The sequence below is a fragment of the Galeopterus variegatus genome, unplaced genomic scaffold (genome assembly GCF_000696425.1).
Source record: "Galeopterus variegatus unplaced genomic scaffold, G_variegatus-3.0.2 Scaffold5974, whole genome shotgun sequence".
Lineage (NCBI taxonomy): Eukaryota > Metazoa > Chordata > Mammalia > Dermoptera > Cynocephalidae > Galeopterus > Galeopterus variegatus.
In genome coordinates, this window is record NW_007732085.1 from 102,238 (window position 1) to 119,296 (window position 17,059).

A 17,059-nucleotide genomic window follows, 5' to 3' on the forward strand; every position below is an offset into this window, starting at 1 on the left:
AAAAAAAAAAAAAAAAAAAAAAAAAAAAAAAAACACCACAGGTCCAATGACTTTGTATAGGCTTCACTAAATAGTTACCCTCTAGAACTTTCACAGTTACTATGTTCTTTCTTAAGAAGAAAAAAACAACTCACTTTCACACACTGCAAATTATTTTCCTGTGGCTAAACAAAGACACACTATCTGTGTTATACAGAGAGTTACTCAATATCATATTGTCATGTTTCTGTCACACTGACCCTTCTCCACAGCCCAACTTCCAAGAATCTGAAATCATCCCTGTAAAGCTTAGGCCTCGGGCTTGGGGTTGTAGTTAGATGTGAGATAGATGTAATTGCTGATAATAGCTTTCAAATTTTTGATTTTAGCTGTTGGAGGACCAGACGAGTACTGTATTCATTTCCGACTCTTCTCTGCATTGTACAGCTCTTGGCAGAGAAGTACGGGCTCTAGAAGTTGATTGAACTCAACTCTTAGCCTATGCAGAGAAAGATGATCTATGTGGTGGTAGTCTATAGGATTCTCTTTTCCTGTGACTGAATCTCACCTTTCAGGGGAGAAGAACAAAAGGAAAAGAAGGTATGACACTGAGAGAAATGTCCCAGGAAAAGCTTTTGCTGGGAATGGTGTTTGGATGAATAAATTTCACCCAAATGGCTCCACAGGTGTAGCTTCCATTTTAGATGAAAGCAATTAATTAAACCATGTTTAAAAAAGATCATAAAATTTGGGTCAAATTATATTTTGTCCTCTGGTTGCAATATGCCAATCCTTTCTAGTGAATAGAATCTCATGGTGCAAAGGGGATATTTTCTTTACCCTTTCACAAGTATTCCTGCCAAGCCCTACATTTGAGACTCTTAAGTTTTCCTGGAAGAAAAACTAACAAGCAAGAAACACAGGCTTCCTCTTACAGTTTAAACTACTACACAACAGTTGAGGAAATTGTGTGCTCACTGCATTACAAGTTGTAGTCATCATAACAAGCCTTCTTTGTTAAGTAGAAGTCCTTTAAGACAAGGGACACCAGTAAGGAACTATAGTGTCTAACACACTGTTTAATAATTTGCAAAGGAAAGGCCACCAGGCTCTACATGTCAATACAGGCAGCTTTTCGTCTCAGGACTTACCCTTTAATTTCCTCCTACAGGTGTGTGCTCACAGACTTCATGAATAAAGATTACTCATTTACTCTCTGGAGAATCTGAGAATTAGACCATGATGACAAATTGGGCCATCGGGTCATTAGGTTACCTTAACAGTCACTTGTTTTAAATCCTTACATTAAAAATAACCCAAAATTCATACTTGTTATAAATGGTCCCAAAGGCCAGAATTGCAACCATAAGATGAAAATCACAGGAAAAAACCCAACCATTAATCAAATACCTACTATATGTCAGAGGTTATATTAGGCTAGGTGTTTTACATTGGTATGTTTTTCTCATTAATCTCTCAAGATAATTGGTTGATATAATCTTTATCCAGTTACACATATGAGTACAGGAAGCTAAGATTGCCCAGGGAAGCATGACTAGCGTTGATAGAAGAAAGATTCAAATCCAGTTCCACTTTCTTTCCAGTCCACTAGGCTCCTACCTAGAGTGTAACTGTAGACCTTAGGAGACAGTCGGTTCCCTGACCTGGGAAGCAAGCAGGCTGGTGGTAGTTAACTAGCTACTAGAGATACTGCAGAAGGGATTCAAACATTCAAGGAGTTTGGGAGAGATCAGCTCCGAGGTCTTCTATACCTCTAAGAACCCACAGACTTCCTCCACTTCTCTCCTAAGTATCTTATTGTGCAGTCAACTGAGGGGAGCTGAGTAATCAAAACAGGTCTGTTTTCTGGTCTGATTAAAACATTGAACTCTCCCTTTGCTCACGTTGCCATCACTGCAGGCTCCAAGACCGGCTTATCGTTCTCTCCTCTATAGCTCTGGTCACTCTGCCAGTGAGCAGACCCTCTCCACAGCTCCCTGAATTTCTTCTAAAGCTCCAAAACTGGGCAGTTAAGCTCTCCTCCCAGCTACTGCTTTCTCAGCACCCTTCCGCCCCTAACGTATCCCGTGACCCAGTCATATTTGATCCACTCATTCAGCATCTCTGAATTTCGTGTCAATAGCTTATGTATCTGGCACCCTGAACACGTGTGTATGTGTGTGTGTGTGTGTGTGTATAAAATTATTTTTTAGAACAAGACAGGATATAAAAACAAACAAACAAACAAATAAAGAAATGTGTCTGGTCTTCCATTTGCTTTCTTGCTTGAAACTGCACTAGAAGCATCCAACACTAACCCATCCCACACAACATGCTCTTTCCACCAGCAATGCTCACATGAGTCCTGACTGACATTTTTACGGTGGCATCACACAGATGCTCAACGAGTTCACTTCTCCTTCCAACTCCAATTTCTCTACTTTTTCAGCCTTTGCACATTTCTTCCTTCACTTGAACCATCCTGTTTTCACATGCAATTTTTCTCTAGAGAGAATGATTGGCAATTAATCCCAGCCCCGCCCAACCCTAAGCAGTTAACTCTGGCTTGGAATCTTTACCGTTGGAGTCTTCCATTTCTTCAGCTGGGGTAGCTTTTTGGGAGGAGTGGTGGGCATGTGAGGAGAGGAGACTGACAATTCGTGGCCTGGGGAGGGTCAGGGCTTTTCCGTGGACCTTGAGGGAGTGTTCTTTCAGCTGGCTGATTGTCATGGTGGAGAATGAGCACCAAGAACATTTGTACGCATGTTCACCTGGGAGGAGATGGCGGTGAGGGGCAGAACAGAACAAAGGAGGGGAGAAGGGTGAAAGGCAGGGGTAGAAAACAAAATGACACGGTTAATTCACTCTAGAGAATGAACTTCAAAACTCACCGTCTATGAACCCTCATAGACCAACTACCTGCCCAGTCCCACAACCACAGTGCTGCTTTAGGATGGAAACTCTCCCACAAGCTCCATAATCAAGTGACCTGGTCCCTTTCCATATCATGCTCTACTTGGGATGACTCCCCAATAGGGAATGAAACCCGACTGTCCATGATGCCTCCTTCAGAAGGGTTTCTCAATCCTTCCTTCTCCGTCTCCATACTAGAAATGCCTGTGTCAGTTTTCAGTCAAGGTTGCCTTTTTATCAACCACAGAACATAATATGCTGAATTTTCTCCCCAAAGATCTACCAGTGGCCTTTCAAGCACAGTCACTGAGTGCATTCTTTACTTCCTTGCTAACCATATACTTCCTCACCCCACACATTGCTGGTATATACATATATGTATAGGACTAGTTCACAAACCTCAGCATAAAACACCATTTACCCGTCTAATCAATAGTTCGGAAATGAGTAAAAATAAGTCATTTCTCCAATGGAGCGCTGTACACATAAACGGGGAGAAGGGAAGGGTGAGTGTGTATGTGTATTGCCAATATTCTTGAATAATAAGATCATTTAAGTAAAATAAGTTTTTTTCTTTTAATTAAGTTTATGACACTGAAATACAGCACAGATTATCATGACCAAATTAAGTTATAGTGTGATTTACATTTGCCATAAGTCAGCTTTTACATTAATTACATTTTAAGAAATAAGGGTGTGAAATGGACATGCTTATATTGTTGGACAGATACATATTGGTACGATCAATTCAGAAAGCGATTTTGCTTTTAGTCATAATAGACTTAGAAACGCTTGTGTCTCCAACTCAAAATTCCACTTCTGAGAGTCTCTATTAAAGAAATATCCTTTAATATATAGAAAGCTTTATTCAGAAAGATACATTATTTATGCTTGAATATGATATAAAACAACCTCGATTTCCAACCACAAGGAAACAATTCAGTAAATGTGAGCATATTCTCTTGATAAACTACCATTCCATTACAATAAATTCTTGAAATATCTGTAATAACATAGACAACTAAAGATACATAGAAGGGTAAAATATGTTTTAGATTACATTATAATCACAACTGTTAAAAATAATTATAAGAGAAAACGGTTGAAAGGAAATATATCAAATGTTAATAACAGTGGTCTTTAGATAATAAGACTATAGATGACTGACTATATTTCTTCTTTCATTTCCCAATTTTCTCTAAAGAACATGTATTTTTAAACATTTATTTTTAAGATGAAGTTTAATAATCAGAGAAGAAATGGAAGAAGAGGAGGAGAAAACAGGATCTTTAGTAATAAATGTTTTGTGGACCAGTGAAAACAAACAGACTGGTGTACAGACTAATACTCAGCTTCAAACTTCCTTAAGGGTCTAACTTTATTTTAGTTGGGAATTATCTTTAGTGGATATGACAATTCTCTGCAATGCTATTTGAAAGGTTAGGTTATTTTAAACTTTCTTCGAAAAATAAAACAGTATCATTCTTACCTTTTAGAATCAACCATGACATGGATGACATGGACCTTGTATTATTTTGGCTTTAGGTGATTTTCTTTAATTTTTCTTTACTATATAAAAATAAAACTGAACATGCAATCATCTTGAGAATAACTCACCCTCATATGTGGGGCAAGAGACTTTTAAAATGTCACTTAATAAAGACCAGTGGATTTCAGACTCAGAGAGTACACCACGAATACCGACTCACCAGCATGAGCTTTGAGTATATGTGTTTTCAGCCGGCTGTTATAGGAGGACTTGAAGGAGCAGAGTTTGCATCGGAATGGTTTATGGTGTCCGTGATGGGTTTGCATATGGCGATCCAAACTTCAAGCAGGAGGAAAAAAAAGGTAAATGATAAGATTAAACATTGCATGCTACATTTTCTCACCACCCTTTTCCAGGAATCCCACTTCTAAGCCATTCAAAGTCCTTTTGGTTGCTATCTGATGATGATGCTTACCAACTAAAACAATAAGTAAATTGGCAAGACTTGTTGTACTTACTCTAAGAGGAGGGAAAGCTAAAGGAAGAGATCAAGGGATCTTTTTGGATTGAGACATATGGCAATGATAGAGCCTTATCTTTCCTTTTCCAGAAGTAATGGAAAGAGGGCATCCAAAAAGAGAAGGTATAATATGAGTGAATTCAAGTTTTCTGTCAAGCCAGTGAGAGAGCCTATCAATTAGTCTTCAAACTTAAAAAAAAAAAAAGAATGAGAATTAGAAAAATTTAGCATTTAAAAAGCGCTAACTTTCTTTCTAAAATTTAATACTACTTTCATTGTGAACACAAGAGTGGGGAAGGGAAGTTTCAAATTAGTTGACCTACTGGCAAGGTGCTGCCTTGTTTCTAGCATCTCTGTTAATGTGGAGGCGCGATGGAAGTGTGTTTAAAGGAGCCACGTGATCAAAAGGCTGGTTGTCCCTTTGATAAACACAACCTTGTTAGCTGTACATCAGTCTTCCAGAAGCTACTTATAAGGAAGGAAGTTCATTATATCAAATCCCCAGTCCTTCATAATAATTAGTCTAAAAAATAATAAATCAACCAAACGAGGTATGGGAAGAAGTTGTAGTTTGTATCGGTATTCAAGAGCCCTAAACTCCATCCTAGGTGACTCATATGAGAACGGTGCTACTCACCATTTAAACATATAATGCTCTCCTGAGCTCCAAATCAACATTGTCAAGTGCCTCTGGACATCTCCCTCTGGATGTCCTTTAGCTAGTTTAAACTCAACCCGTCCTAAACATCAGCGTTTTCTACAAAACAAATTACCTACTTCATTTCGTTGTTTCTGTAAATGGCACTACCATTCTCTCAGTCTACCAGACTAAAACTCTAGGTGCCACTTGTACTTTACTTTGTCCCTGATGCCATACATGGAGTCAATGTTTCTGCAGCACACAGACACGTTCCCTGAACCATTCCCTAATTTCTTAGATCAGCTACCATTACTGCTTCTCAGTTGATCTCCCTGATCATTTTTCTCAACTCAAGAGCATGAGCTATGAAGTCAGGCTGCATGGGATAAAATTCCAGTTATTACTTATAAGCTGTATGACCTCAAGCAAGTTACTTAACCTCTCTAGGCCTCACTTTTCTTACCCCTAAAATGGAGATAATAATGGGACCATACCTCATAGGGCTGTTTTATGAATGAAACGGAGTAATAATTGAAGGCACTTAGTACAGAGCCTGGTATATGAGTACAGGGAGGTGCAATTAATGTTAGCAATTATGATTACTCATTTCTGACTCTCCCTATTACCAGTAATGTAAATTAGAAAGTACTAATTCCTGGCACTTAAAGACTCTAAACACGGTGTCTACTCAAGTATTCAGACTTTATCTTCCACTGTTCCTTTACATGTAACTTAAGGATTAGTCCACATGAACCACCAGCCAGGCTCACAATGAGCCTTACATTCTGCTCCACTTGTGCCCTCTCATCTTTTCCTCCACACCACATGTCCTTTCCAAACCACTCAAGTCCTACCTTCCTACTTTAAGGCTTAACTGAAATGCTCATTACTCCATAAAATCATCCTGATCCTGTTAAAGTAGATGTAACACTTCCCTTCTTTGGAACATCATAGAATTTTATTGATTTTTTTTTTTTTCAAAGACATGTGTCTTCATAGTATACATGTATTGATATTTAGCTCCATACCCAACAAATATGTATAATAAATATATTTCAATAAAATAAATTTTTATGTTTTTGTATGTTTGCTGTATAAACTAACCCTAGATCCTAAATTCCTTTAGATCATGGACCATGTCCCATTCATTTTTATATTCCCCCAAAGCACAGTGCCTAGCACAGCGGATACTTGTTTATTCACAATTATGTACGGAGGTTCCACTGTGTGCCAGACAATGTGATAGAGTCTGTTCAATAAATACATAATGAATTGAAGAGAACTACACAAGTTTTATGCCAATGTATGGATCTGATGGCAAAGATTAGGCTCTGTAAAATAAAAGTAATAACCCATCCTAATCTCTGTCAAAACACTGCCTCCTCCTGCTTTTCAATAACCACTAACTAGCACTTTATATTTTTTAAGAAGCAAACAGCTCATCATTTATTTTCAATTATCATAAGAATAAACAGCATGTCAATCTTATAACCCATCACCTTCATCCAAGACTGTCAGAATGCATTATTGAATATTTATCTCTCTTTTATATGGTTGAAAGAAAAAGGCAACAAAAGGTTGCTTCTTTTCAGTACCACCTCTCTTCCCATCACCCCAAAAAGCCTTACACATCTACCCCAAATTTACACTTGAAAAGCTGTGATGAGTGATGCAAAGCTCCCTTTCCTCAATCTTCCCATATTTCAAAGCAATTATTTGACATCCATAAAGTTCTTTACCTTTCAAGATCTTTTTAAAAATAATTCAATAATTTTTTGTTCACATGGGTTAACAGTCCTAATTTTACATCTTTAGCAACTTAGTGTTCCAAACGGAATGTTCTTAAATGAGGATTAGGTTTGACAGATGCATCAGTAAACTCTATGCCCTGTGGCTGTGTCTCCCCTTGGGTAAATCATAGCAAGTCTCCCAACTCTCATGTTAAAAAATGCCTGCATTTGCCAAATCTAATGCCATCCAATCAATCTGTTCTTAGCCCCACTTTACAGATGAGGTGACTGAGGCTCAAGGTAATACAGTAGCAAGTATAAACCATAAGTGGGGCTTTACGTATCCAAGCTTCTCCTGCCCTAGCTTAGCTACCTTCTACTATGACATCTCCCAGAAACCACTAGCGACTGCCGAACAGCACTTACTTGTGTCTAAAAGCGGAAACAAAGGAGCAATACTGGCAGCTGTACTTGTCCTCGCGGGTGAACATGGCCAGGGCCAGGTGGCTCCTCTCGTGAGAACGCAGCCCCTGCATGGACATCAGGACTCTGTCACATTGACTGCAATGGTATCCCCCCGGCCGGGTTTCATCCTCCAACATTCCATCAAGCAAGCAGAGTTCACCATCCACCCGGCCCACCAGGGCGCCACTGGCATCTTTGGCTGCTTCCAATTCATCCAGGAACAAGTGGGAAGGGTCTTCAGCCTCCTGCTGAGAGAACCACACACACACACATGCCCCACCAACAAAATAAATATCCATCATCATTGCGTCCAGCTTTCCTCTTCTCCCTTCATTCTCCCAAACTCATCAGCATTCCGGTCAAAGCTTCCTCCCCTGCCTCTCTGGCTCCCCCTAGAGGGAGGGCAAGCCCGACTGTCATTCTTCATGCAGTGGTGGTGGTTTTAGGTCAACGTACAGAAACACAGGTGACTACTGCCTGGGAAATGTGAGAGAGGGGCATTCTGAAGACTGTTCACTCATCCCCCACCTTAAAAAGAAAATTCAAATTGTGATCCCATCTCAACTGACATAGAATTGGGTTAGGATTATGGCTCAGAGAAAAGAAAGCAAGGAGAAAAAAGCAGAGTTGTTGGGCCATATAGGAGCCTTGAGCCAACATTGGGAAATTGAGCAAAGCGAAAGATCCTGCTCACTGCCTCCCACCCGCAGACGGTGACTTCATGCCTTAACTAAAGGTTGCTGCTTAATCAGTTCAAAATATACTAGAAGCAGCCTGGTTTTAAGTCACCCACTGTTCAAGGTAGCTTCTTGGATTATTGATTATACAGGAATCTCCTGTGTGGTTCCAGGAAGCAAGCCTGGGCACACCACGGTAGTGTGTGGAAGAAGGTGAGACTCCTGCTGCCCTGGGTTGCCACCGTTCTGCCAAAAGACGGATGGCATCAGTCTTCGATGAAGAAAAGTAGCAGCTTTACCTTCAAGCTAAATTGGCAAAATGGGATACAAGCTCAAGAAGGGCAGATGACAAAACCAGGTTCATGTATCCAGAGAGAAAGGACAGACCCTGAATTGACTTCTGTGTTCAAAACTGATAAGTGTTTTGCAATATCCTGGAAGGGAGGGACAGTGACTCGTTTATTCAAACAGCAGCTGCTATTAGGATTATGATGTTCGTAACAGGTGGCCTAACAAAGGTCAGGAGAAGAGGAAAGGCACTTGTCAGCACCATACAGGGAGAGGGGATGGAGGAGACAAACCAGGTTAAAGGGCTCTCAGGGGCAACTGTGACTTGAAAGCTTTTAGTTCTAGATTTAATGTCTGTTGCACTCTCCCAGTGCAGCCCAGGACAAGTCAAAGAGATCCTCCTGAGATCTGCACCGTCATCCAGATGAGAACAGTAAGCAGTCAGGCCATGGGAGGAGCAGACGATGGTGGGAACAGAACCCTCTTGATTCCTCTCAAGAGCTCAGGCAACTCGAAAGAGCGCAGACCTAAATGCAAAACAGAAAGACGACCCGAAGCCTCCTATACGGAGAATCCCACACCTTCTGTTTTCACCGAACTATCCGCATGGAAGGAAACCAGGTCAAAACTTGACCTTTCCCTGAACAGAAAGATGAGGAAGGTCCAACCTGCAAAGAAATCAAAACAAGCCAAACCAATCCAAGCATGACTCAGGAATGCCCACATTCTGAGATGCTCTTTCCTGAGCTGCTTGAAGCAATGGGGTTAGAAAGTAACTCGAATCACTCACACACAAGACTGCTCGTCCAGACCTTCCCGTTCTCACCTTCACAGTGGCTGACACGGCTGGGACACTGCCATACTGGACGTGCTTTCGGAGGTGGTTGCAGATGGCTCGGAGCGTTGGGTGCACTTCCACACAGAACTTACACTTGTAGCCCACCACCTTCCTCTCCTTGATCTTTGGCACCTCTTCTAAGTGACCAAAAGGCTGGTAAAATACAGTAGTAGCCATCAGTACTCCGAGCCCTCCCTCAATTGCCAGTATTTATTCTTGTAGTTTACTAGCATATATATTTTTTTAAGGCAGATTAGCAGATTAAAAACCAAGGGAGATAGAGGTGAGTATTTTTTATATAAGAATTCATCATCAGCATCATGGCACACTGCCTACCATGCAAAGTCTGCGGAACTCAAATATGTTATGTCTGCTGAGTAGAGAAGATTTCTGTGTGGAAGATCATCGTCAATGCCACTAAGTTATCTGGTTTTCAAGCCAGTTTCAACTACGCAGGTGAAACGTTGCATAGCTGTGCCATTAATGAACTTCTTGATAAGAAAAATCTACTCGTTGAGATGTTAAGTTCATGTAGCAAACACTGAAGACCAAGACATGGCTGAGAAGCGCTAATGATACCAAGAGACAGCCCACAACTGCCTTAGGGAAGAGCGAGCATTGTTGTATAACTAGGCTTCAGATAAGGCTGCTTGGCAGGAAGACATACATAGAAACCACCCCACACCTCCCCTGGGGAGCCATGGGAGGAGTCAGAGGGAAGGAGGGAGAGGAACAGGACGGTGGAGAGGGGTGAGCATAGAACGGGGGATAATCAAGCTCGAAACGTTTAATTGACTTATTGAGCTCTCTGGCAAGCTAAGTCACTAGGAAGCCTGCAGCAGTTTGGCTGGCAACGAAGAAGTGCACGTGGGCACCAGTGATGAGAGGCCTCCTGGGGGAAGGGAAATCAAAACATATCCTTACCCTCTCTTGTTTGAAATCTGCAAAAGCACCATCTGCATATTTCTGCTTGCTCAAAAGCTGTTTCCTCCTCTCCTGACGTTTGGCACGCTTCTGGAACTCCTCATTGTGAATGTTCAAGTGTGAGGTCAGCTCGGCTGTGCTTTGCAGTTTGCTATCACAGTGCTTACACTGGTAGGCGGAGTTCTGCACACGGGGGCCGTTGCCCAGAATGACGAAGTCCCTCTTTAGGTCCCGACTGTGGTGGTCCGTGTAATGCATACACAGCAGCTCCGCTGTGCTGAAAGACAGCTTGAAGCATTTGATGCAGCGAAATGGGAGCCACTCAATTTCCTGAGCTTCGCCCTCCACCTCGGCTTTCTCGAAGCTGCCTCTCTCCTCTTCTTCAATCAGTGTGGGCTTCTCGTGTTCATCCGCATAGACCGCAGTGAAGTAGCCCCCCAACTTGCTGGCGTGCTGCTTCTTTGGGAACACTCCTGGGTGGCGCTTCATGTAATGGGACACGATGCCCTTCTTGCTGAACGACTGGAAGGAGCACAAAGAACACTTTTTCTTCTCCACTGCCCGCCGCAGTTCCTCGCTCAGCTGAGGGGAGTCGTCCTTGGGTGGGGACGGGATGATCACCTTGTTGGGCTTGTCACTGATGGTCCTGGAGGCTGCCAGGCAGTGGGTGTAGTACGCATCAATGTCGTGGCGCTTCTGGTAGTGGGCCGCCAGCCCTTTGCGGATGGGGTTGGTGTAGGCACACAGGGCACACTTGAAGAGGTTGTTCTTGCCCTCGGGCTGGGCTCGGACATTGTTGTGCTTGATGCGGTAGTGCCTGGCGATCCCCTTCCTGGTGGAGCAGAAGTACTTGCAGAGCTGGCACCGGAACACAGTGTGGGAGACCAGGTGCGAGGTAGAGAAGTGAGAAGTGGACACGGGCTCCTCTCCCACCTCCTCCTCAGTAATACAGATTTGGGAGGGGCTCACTTCAGTGGTTATCTCGGGCTCGAGGGAGACTGGCAGCTTCGGGGGTGACTGGGAAAAGACATCAAATTCAGGCTGATTGTGATACTTCTCGTAGTGGATTTTGAGTTTCTCCAAAGTGCCGTGAGTGTACGGACACAGTTTGCACCGGTAGGCACCGTATCCTTGCTTGAAAATCCTGCTCGTCTCCTCCACGTCATTCTGGGATATGTCCGCGGACTGCTCCACGTCATGCACAAAGTCCTCAGCGGTCACCTTGATGGATGGGTGTCGCTTCTGGTAGTGGGTCAGGACGCCATGGATGCGCGTGTTGATGTATGGACAATGCCTGCATTTGTAGACGGCACCTGGGTTGATGTCGATGTCCTGGGCAAAGTCAGCAGCCTTCACTTTCATTCCTGGGTGCTTCTTTCCATAATGGGTGAGAAGGCCATGTAAGTTGTTATACTCAGACTGGCATACCGTGCACTGGTATGGGGTGGAGGATATGGCGGGGTTGGCTGAAGCAAGCTGCATGCTTTTCTCTGGGGAAAGTCTTGCATCCTCTGGGCATTCAGCTTCCTGCTCGGGGAGTGGGGTGGGCATACTGTTTTCACAATTCACAGGGCCTACCAACTCTTCAGATGGCAGGATAGGCTTCTCAATAGCATCCTTCTCCTTGATGATATCCAGCAGCACTGACTCGTCACCATTCATGGCCCAGGGGTGGAAAGCTTGGTAATGATTGGTGATGTCCCAGATGGAGACAGCCTCAAAAACACAGTCCCTGCATCTGTATGTTTTGGCTTCAGCTGGCATCATGAGAGAGGGAGAGGATGGGTCTGGCCCAGCCCAGAGTTTGGTAGCCATGTAAGTATAATCCACGTAATGTTCTGGGTGCCTCCTTTGGTAGTGCAGGAGCAGACCATTGGGCTCCGTGTGCGAATAGATGCACCACTCGCAGTGGTAGCCAGCTTCTATCAAGCCATCTAGAAATGCCCATCGCATGATGGACGTGACCGTGGCTTTCAGGGCAGGGTGGTCTTTCTTGATATGCTTTCTCAGTGCATAGAAGTAAGGGGAGGTATACGAGCACTGCCTACATTTGAGTGCTCGGAGCTTAGTTTTGTCCCGCTCCACATTAGCGGATGGGACAAGCATGCAACTGGCAGGCTTCTTCTGATTTCGGTCACAGAGGCTTCGGATGGTGGCTGTGTGCTGCCGGATCACATCTGCATTGGCCTTGAAGTCTCGATGCTTCTTCTGATAATGAATGAGCACACCTTTGACCGTCCGGTTCCCATAATCACAGTGCTGGCAAAAGAACATCTCATTCTCCACAGGAGGGCCATCTCTCTCAGAGCTGCTGCGGTTCAGCTGTTGCATGGGGGCAGGTGGCCGAGGGGAACCTTGGGGCCCTTCGGCCCCTCTCAACATTGCAGCTGTGGGAGGAGCCTGTCTGATATATTTGGCAGTAACCTTTATTTCTGGGTGTCTTTTCTGGTAGTGGACAAGCACTCCCACAACTGACCGATTGCTGTAGGAACAGTGTTTGCAGTAGTAAAGCTCAGTACTGAGGTCTGGTGGCGGGGGTTGTGGGGGGAGTGGGGAACCCATGTTGGACATTTTGGGAGACATTGGAGCACCCACCTCAAATGATAATTGAGAAAGGGCAGAGCCCCTGTCCACAGACACCATTCGCATGGTTTTCTGGATCCTAAAGTAGGAAGCCTTTTCTTCGGGGTGTTTCTTCTGATAATGAACCAAGACAGAATGCATGTTGGGGCTTGCAAATGAGCAAACATCACAATCGTAAACGACAACTGTATTGACCGAAGGGTCCTTCTGATTTTCACATTCTGGAGTGAAGGTCTTTGAAGAAGTGCTTTTATTAAACGCAGAAGGTATACCACCACCACGAGCCATGGGAGTGGAAGTTGCCATGTTCTTGGGAGCCGAATTCAGAATCTCTCTCAGGGTCTGGGATTCAGTATTCAGCCCTTCCTGCTGCTCCACGACGTAGCTTGAGAATATCATCGCATTATTGATTTTAACCGTGGGATGCATTCTTTGGTAATGTGGCATCAGGCTTCTGACATTTGGGCTCGTGTAGGAACAAAACCGACACCGGTAGATCAGATCCGAATGGTCAAAGTTGAGTACATTCATGGCTTCTGGGTGGTGTTCACCATAATGCTGCTGGAGATCTTCAAAGTTGGTGTAATCAATGTAGCATTCCAGGCACCTGTACACTGCACTGTGATCATTGGGGTCCAAGATGTACCTAAAGCTGAATTTGATGTATGGGTGCATTCGTTGATAGTGTGTGCTAACACTCCGGGCAGATTTGTTGTTAAAGTCACAGTGTTTGCAATAGTAAAGCCTTCCAGAATCACTAAAGTCTGTGTTTTCATTATTGTGCTCAGTTACATAGATAGGAGTTTGGGTATTCAGCAGAGCAGTATTAGAAACTTGGTGATCTTTCATGTTTGTTGAGGAGCCGTAATAATCCTCTTCATCTTCAGAAAGGGTAAGCTCAATCTCAGCCCCATTGGTGGCGTTGTAATCGTGGGTGACATTTCTGAAGCTGGCTTCCTTCTGGGGTTCAATGGTATCTCTCACCCAAATCTGCTGGGCTGAAAAGGAAGTGGGAACCTCCATGATTGGTTCTGTTGGCTCTTCTTCCCTGTCCAGCTCCACCTCTATCTCCACTTCATTATCTTCTTCTTCCTCCTCATCATCCTCGACATTGATCACTGCATCTTCCTGTTGTTTGGTTTGGTTAATTTTGCTCTGCAGGTTGCTTGCTATCTCATCAATCCTAGTTCTCTTCTTCACAGGTGATAAATCTAGAGGAAAGTCATTAGCAAGCTTCCTAGAGGCCTTAGCTACAAAATTGTTCTTGGAGGACAACCCAAGAATTGAGGTCTGACTTTTCTTCACAGTGTTGCTGGAAGAGGGGTGGCTGTCTGTGTCATTTTCCAATGGTAGGCTTGAGGGCTGCCCCTCAAATTTTGGCAAATTGTCGCAGAACGAATGTTTGTGCTGCTGATGGACTCTTAGCCCTTTCAAAGTTGTGGTGGAGTAATTACACATGGTGCACTTGTAAGGGTGCAGGGGTGGGGCGTGTGTGGGTGGCTGTGGCTGCTGCGTTGGTGGCGGTTGTGGCTGGGGTGGCACCTGATGTGGTGGCTGTAGCTGGGGTGGCTGTGGCTGCTGCAGTGGCTGTGGCTGTGTTGGCGGTGGTGGTGGTAGTGGTGGTGGCAGTGGCGGTGGCTGTTGCTGTTGCAAGGAATCCAACATGACTCCTGATTTTCTACCATTGATGCTCGAACTCTCGAAAGACACCATACCTTCATTAAGTGAGGAAGAAATGCTTTCACTCTGGGAATTCACAGCATCCCAATCTGACGTTGTACCCGTGTGACACTGTTTGTGAGCCCCAAGTTTTAATGAGCTCTTGCAAGTAAATGGACATTCGTCACATTTGTAGACAGCTGTCTTTCCAGATAAATGGATGTTTTCTATGTGTCTGGAGATGCTACGTCGATGCATGGTGAGGAAAGGACAAAAGGGGCACTGGAACCTATTCATGAATCTTCTAAACGGAATCCCCTTGGTCTCCAACAGTTTGTTGCCATCTGAGCCCATCAGCTGCTCTGCAGACATGCCTGATGTCTGGTGATCCATAACATTTAAACCATTCTCACTGTCTATTTCATTTAACTCTTCATCAGAACTAGAGTCATTTAGTATGCTGTTGGTTTCCAGATCAGCAGAAGAATTGGTCATGTCAGTCATCCCATAACGGGATCTCTCTGCCAAGTTAACGAGGCCAGAATTGTGAGGTGACTTCGGCTTCATCTGAGGATAAGACATGGGTGAAAACTTGGAAGCTGAAGAATTGGGTCTCATGATGGAGTTGCCAATGGAGCCCCTGAAGTTGGAGATGTTAGTGTTGGATATCTCCCGGCTTGCAGCATTCATGGATAGATAGGTGGAGTTGGAAGTGGGGCTAGGGGAATTCTTGTTCTGCACCTCAGGTACATTTGTCCCTTCCTGTTGCTGTCTCAGACTGGAAAGGATCTTGACCATACTGCGGTGTTTCTTCATCATGTGATCACACCAGCGTTCTCGGCGGGGTGTCTGGTAGCTGCACCACTCACAACAAAAGTTGCCTCGAGACTTGGTCAAAGGCTTGACCATGGATTCTAGGATGCTGCGCTCCACGACCTCTGCTGGCAGTTCCTTGCAAGGGTCTTGCAGGGAAACAGGTGGAACCACAGGGTCTGGCATTGGAGCAGGAGCAGGTGGGGGAGCACTGGTCTCCTTCAAATTGTTTTTGTGATACATCTTCTGATGCTTAATTATTCTTGCCCTCCTTGGAGACTTGTATGTGCAAAACTGGCAGGAGAAGACCTTTCCAAATCCCTCATGCATCATGATATTATAATTTAAGGATCCTGGGATAGGGGGTCCTGCTGAACTCCCTTCAGCTTGAGCTCCATGGACCTTCCTAGTGTGTTCTATGAGGAGGTTTTTTGACCTGAAGTAGCGTACACAGAACTTGCATTGAAAAAACTTGTTTGTTGGTTTGGGATTAGGGGCAATATGCTGACCATAATATCCTGGACTGTGGCCATAATAACTTCCAGTCCCCAATGCAGTTGCATTTTGACCTAAAGAGAAAGCATAAGGAAAGTGAGAAAAGCAGAGCAGAAGAGAATTAAGAAATTCAATCATGCAAATCAGTACCATTTCAATTATTCTTCATTAATAAACATCACATTCAAAGTTCCTAAAGTCTCAGGATGAGGCCCTGAAGAGCATTCATGAAGCATTAATAAACATACATAGATTGCACCTTCTCACAGATGAAGATGCAGTGTATGGCTTTGGATACAACACTCTCTCCATCTCTATAAATGAGCTACAGAGCTATAAATATACAAGTTTCATAAACTGCAATATTTATTCTAGGATTTTCTCAAAATTAAAAGTTAACTAGGAGACATCAGGATACCTAGGATACTCAAGAAGAGAAACACGATGCCCAAATCATGAAAGAAATGGCTCATAAATAGCAAGAAATTCTATAGAAGCCACATATATAAAGAATCATGGTTATAGAAGACTAAACAAGAGCAATTAAAATATATCAGATATGCTGAGTTAAGTACAGATTTACCTGATAAATCCTCTGCAATTGCAAATTCATCCTTTATAGAGGAAAACTCCACCTCTGTCTGATTACTGGCATTCATGGACCCGGATCGTGGCTCATTAACATTGTCCTCAGCAACATCAGTTGGCTGCAGAAATGCTGTGTGGACATCCTGAATGTGTGCCTTGAGATCTTCATAAGATGGGGCTCTAAAATCACAGCCATCACACTGCAGCACCTCCATGATCTGGGACTACCCTCTCACATTAGGAACCTGTGGCAGAAGTCAGAACAAAACATCTTAAGGAATGCACTAATCACATACCTCAAGCAGATGGGGCTACATGTCCACTAATGGAAAAAATTCCAGCATCAGTAGATTTCTCTTACTGGATTTTGCCAACTGGAACATTGACCAAAGAAAGGAAATCAGACATAATAGAGATGATGTCTTTGACTTCATACTTCAAAGAAAAAAATAAAAACC

General features: G+C 43.6%; 1 protein-coding gene across 1 annotated transcript in view; it reads right to left on the reverse strand.

Moving 5' to 3' along the window:
- The window catches only part of ZNF462 (zinc finger protein 462), an 81,221-nt gene extending 64,375 nt beyond the window's left edge, over positions 1-16,846 (reverse strand). The window contains exons 1-6 of the mRNA XM_008590286.1: positions 16,597-16,846; positions 10,464-16,087; positions 9,528-9,692; positions 7,698-7,801; positions 4,602-4,720; positions 2,559-2,750 (exon numbers count right to left, since the gene is read on the reverse strand). Coding sequence (XP_008588508.1) covers positions 2,559-2,750; positions 4,602-4,720; positions 7,698-7,801; positions 9,528-9,692; positions 10,464-16,087; positions 16,597-16,816 — 6,424 coding nt within the window. The 5' untranslated portion in view covers positions 16,817-16,846. The remainder of the gene's footprint in view (positions 1-2,558; positions 2,751-4,601; positions 4,721-7,697; positions 7,802-9,527; positions 9,693-10,463; positions 16,088-16,596) is intronic.
- Positions 16,847-17,059: the final 213 nt, after the last annotated feature.